Raw genomic sequence first — 5,020 nt, forward strand, 5'->3', positions numbered from 1 at the left:
ACCGTCCTTGAACACCTCGTGTTATTATACCGGTTTATGAAACAAAATTTCATGACTTTTCTAAAACTTTCGGGGTGTATCTAGTTTTCTTAATTTTTCACAGGCCTGTAAATTGCCATTTGTAAATTCCTTTGACTTTTTTCGGGTTTTTATGACCGTACGAGCCTTCCTCTGTGATTAAACTCCTCCTCTGACTCAGATTTAAAGTGGGTTCTTACCGTGATGTAGGACGCATTAATGTAGTCTGACGTGTCCCCCGCCGTCACAGACAGGCGCACTCGCGACCTCTCGACTGCAAAGACAGAAGGAAGATAAAGAGTTAATTTCTCAGAGTCATACAGCAGATAAAACACTCAACATCAGGCCAACTGACATCCTCCTTTTTTCTTTGAGTGCTGCAGCGTCCAACATTTTAATTTCCTAAAAATGTAATAAATTTTGCAGTCAGCCTCACTGAAAATGTAATAAAACTCAATACATTTGCTGATAATAAAATAGAATTAATGTTACTGACAGACTTTATATCATTTTTTACAACACTGAAATAACTTTCAGGTGTTTTTTTCTCTAAATTTTGATGTAATAATATTGCCAGATAATGTAATAAAGCAAAAAAATGAGCGCAGTTTTGTATAGATTCATCTCAAAGATTCATCTCAAAAATAATTGTCAAACAGGTTATTGCAATTCATCTATCGTCACCTATTATAGTAGCCTAAACCACAATTAATGTTTTATTATTTTATTATATTTTTAATCAAGTTATTACATTATTGGGTTTTATTAAATTTTGGATCAAGTTAACCCTTTGAGACCTGCACTGACATCACTTTTCTTGTGCTGCATTCAGATAACATTTACAAATATTTAAACTTTTCAACTCAACTTTCTTTCAAAAACAAGGTTAAAAAAAAGGCAATGAGCAACTTGGTGAGAAGTCACAAACTGCATGAAATGAATAAATATTTAGAAAATAATTTTAAAAAATGTAAAATGTCTAATTTAATTTTATTTTTCTCAGGTTATTTTATTATTATTTATGCTTAACCCTTTGAGACGAAGAGCAAATTAGCTTTCCATCTTTCAAAAGCATTGGAGGGGAGCAGGCGACTTAATAAGAAATGACCCAAAAATAAGCAAGAAATTCATAAAACGTTACAAGAATATTATTGGAAAATAAAATAAGTACAAGAAAATAACTTTAAGTTAAGTTAAGTGCCAAAAAATATGATTTTCTTCTTTCATTCTTTAACATAATTTGAAATAGGTTATTACGAAAATTGTAGATAAATATTTGTCTTTTTTTGCAGTTTTTTCTCTGTTTTGAAATGAGTTAAACCAATTTTCTCAGGTTTCAGGGTTTAAAATGCTTGTGAGGGCGGCTTAACACGGCTCGAGAAAACTGATGATGGTCCAGCTGTTGAAGGGTTAAGTTACAACTTTGAAGTACAACTTTTTTTTTTTTTTTTATATATATTTCTGTGATATTACGTTTTCAGGACGGGACATCATTGGCTGTGTGGGACTCACCAGGCACCATGGAGCAGTTTCTGTTCTTGCTGCGGTTGCAGTCCTGCAGGGCGGCAGCGTAGTCGCACTGCTTCACTCCGGTGTGACAAACCAGCTGTGGAAAACAGCAAAACATCGTCAGTGACTGAAGAAACCGCACGGGGTCATGCTGCTGAGCTGTGGCGGTTTATACGTACATATACAGACAATACATAAAAATCAATGAACATTTAAAGACTGTTTGGTGCATTTTACTTTCATTCTTAATTTTTTGATAACTTTGACTGTGTTCGTGCATATGGCATCAATTTTGGCAAGATTGTGTGTTTTTGTTTAATCAGTGAATTTGCAGCTCAGCTCCTACAATAAGTCTAAAATACACCGTGGAAACTAAATAGTTACATTCAGACTGTTAAGGTCAAAAAATGCTTTTGAAAAAAAATGTTCCCACAGCCATCGAAGCAGAAAAACATGACTTGTATTATTTCTGGGTGTCATTTTGGGCTTTTGACTTGGAATATGTCTGGCATATGGGGAAAATACATACGTTATTTCCACTAGCTGCACTGTCACAATATTTAAATGTTTGATATTTATGTTTAGGACTGATGTTGGTTAAAATAAACTCAATAAAAGTAGAAAATAATTTTGAAAAAGCACATTTTGTGTGCAGAGCGATATGAGTGTGTGTGATATCAAAGCTCTGAGGGTTCATTCGACTTTCACAAAAACTTAAATCTTGGCAAATTTATTTGATTTCTTTCAAAAAAAGTGAGAAACAAGGCACAGAGTAACTTAGCAAGAAACTCATAGATATAGAAAGAATAAAAATAAAATAAATTATATCATCATTATCATAATTATATTTTTCAAATTATCTTATGGAATTTTTATAATTTTAGGCACTTTTTTCAGGTAATTTTCTGGGGTTTTTTATTATTCTTCTTCTTTTGTTGCTAATTTTCTGTTAATGTTTTGCACTTTTTCTCTTTCCTTGATCATTTTCTTCTTCATGTGTTTTTGAAGAAATCGAGCCCGTTTTTTTCTAGGCTTCAAAGGGTTAAGAGAGAACAGTCTGTCTCTGCTCACCTTGAACTGTTTGTCCAGGCGCGTCCTCCCAGCAGGCCCCGGGATCAGCAGCTCGTCCACGTACCTGTGCAGGTGAGCCGCAGCCACCTCCGTCTCTCCGGACAGGATGGCCTCCACCAACGCGTCGTGGATAAAGACGTACTGTTCCTGCAGGGAGGAGACGGACAGTTGACTGAAGATGTAATTAAACTATGTGTGATGCAGAAACCTGCTGATCAAAATTCAGAATAATAATAATCCTAACGACATTCGTCGTTATTAAACCTGCACAGACTGAGAAGTTACATCTCAGATTAACACTTTATTTAAAACCATTTTTTCGACTCAAGGAAAATCTTTATTTTAAGTACCAAACATTCACTTTCCACAGATTTTAAAGCGACTCTAACAAGTACTCTTCACACTTCGACAATGAAACAAGATTTTACTGTTTTTAATAATCACATTTGCAGTATATTTGCAGTGATTGGACCGAACTGAAAGGTTTTACAGGATTCACGGGGGTTTGGCTAAATTTTCGTTATGTATTGCAATCATGACAACATTAACACATTGAGGGACTGACTAACACTGCAGTAAATAAAACTCTGATGCCACTGCGGCTAACAGCCTAACCCTTTCTATCAGAGGAAAGCATTCATGAATACTAAGTTTTATCATCCCTCCGCAGCCACTGTGCGCTACTTTTTATACTTTTTTAAAAAATGTATTCCCTAGTATTAATATTAATCACTGTGTTGCTTTTTATTGTATTGTTGTTTTATTGCTGCCTTGTTTTTATCTGTTTCTTCTCTGAGAAACACTTAAGAAAAGTGCTATATAAATAAAGTTTTTTTTAATATTATAAAAATGCCAAACTGGAGGCTTTGAAACGGTTGTCCACAAACCAAAGACGTCAGTGTGGCGTCGTCCACTTACACACTCTACGGTTTAAAGCAGCCAGCTGACATGTAACACTGAGGACTGAAGATTTCTGTGTGTGTCGCCCCCTGGTGTCTGTCTGCAGTATAGGTCATAAAGCCCGTCCCTCCATGTTAGTGAATGGGACATCCGCCAAATTTAAAATTCAAAAAATGTGCCAAATAATTTTTTCCAAAGATGGTTTCTGTCTCTGAAGGTCGTTCTCATCACTCTGATGTTTGTTCGAGTTTTTTTTTTTATGATAAGTTTAGTTTTAATGAGTTATTAAATTGTACAAAAAGGGGGCTTTTCTGCCATGATTGACAGCTGTGACAGCCAATCTGTGCACTCGCATTCAATAGAGCTACTCGCTAATGGGTGGGATGGGTGTTTTGGCGGGAACTCCCCGACCGTGGAAATCGCTATGACATCACCCTCGCATGATGGCAACGCTCGTATCTCGGATATCTTGACCTCACTTTGGCATAGCAGGGGTTGACCTCTGACCTCTGTCTGAACCAGGTAGTTCCTCTGTGTGCGGATGTGTTTGAGGAAGCCCGTGATGTTGACGGCGTTTTCGTCTCTCATCTGCTTCAGCATGCTGTCCAGCACCACGTACGTGCCCGTCCGGCCCACGCCGGCGCTGCACAGCAACGAGAAAGAAAAATGATGAAAATAATCAGAACCTGAATCAGAAATACTTCATTGATCCCCGAGGGAAAATTGCATCAATAAGCACAAACAGCAGTACATAAGAATAAAAAATATATGAGTATAAAATATCAAATAGAAATACAGCATGTAAATATTTAGATTTTTAAAAAGTAAATAAACACACTCAGTATGTAAGTGTGTAAACATGAATGTAAAATACAATCAGCTCTGAACTGTGAACATTTAAATGATAACAAAATACAAAAACAGAGTTTCTGCAGATGTTACCTGCAGTGCACCACCACCGGCCCCATGTCGTCCGTCCCGGCTTTGGACGACTTGCGGACGAAGCTGAGCAGCGGCAGAGCGAACTCTGGGACGCCCATGTCGGGCCACTGGGTGTAATGATACTGAGTCACCGTCCGCTCGTTGCTCCGCCCCTTCTGAGAGCCCTGAAGGTGCAACAAAACCAGGAAGTGATTAAAATAAAAGTTAAACAGGGATATAGTGTCTTTAGTCGTGATATAAAGTTAAAGAGGGCTTTGTGTGTTAATAATCAGATATGTAACATGGACATAGAAGAGAGTACAGTCTATGTAATATTTGGAATTAATATGAGATTTGTTACTTTTTGTCTTAATTTTTCAGTTCAGCTTTACTTGATTTAACCACCAGCTTATGTTGACTAATGTTAAGATAGCAATAGCTGTGCAACATTAGTAAGCCTATTCACTGGAAATAAAAAAAAAAGTCAAATTCTTTCAACTAATATTGGGACTCCATTTTTAAAAAATGAGTTGAATGAATTTTAACTGAAAAAGGAAAAATAAAACATTATTAATCACCAAATTTAATGCTTTTTCCCCAC

At 36.5% G+C, this 5,020-nt stretch overlaps 1 protein-coding gene across 1 annotated transcript; it reads right to left on the minus strand.

Moving 5' to 3' along the window:
* Positions 1–53: 53 nt before the first annotated feature.
* Positions 54–4,600, minus strand: LOC121966755 (receptor-type tyrosine-protein phosphatase gamma-like). The gene is made up of 5 exons (XM_042516823.1): positions 4,441–4,600; positions 4,006–4,141; positions 2,599–2,745; positions 1,531–1,624; positions 54–292 (listed from the first exon to the last, which is right to left on the minus strand). Exons 1-5 carry the CDS (start codon positions 4,536–4,538, stop codon positions 150–152), a joined length of 618 nt encoding a protein of 205 aa, XP_042372757.1. The 5' UTR covers positions 4,539–4,600; the 3' UTR covers positions 54–149.
* Between the last annotated feature and the right edge of the window lie 420 nt (positions 4,601–5,020).

This window comes from Plectropomus leopardus, unplaced genomic scaffold (assembly GCF_008729295.1).
Source record: "Plectropomus leopardus isolate mb unplaced genomic scaffold, YSFRI_Pleo_2.0 unplaced_scaffold25789, whole genome shotgun sequence".
Taxonomy (NCBI): Eukaryota; Metazoa; Chordata; class Actinopteri; order Perciformes; family Serranidae; genus Plectropomus; species Plectropomus leopardus.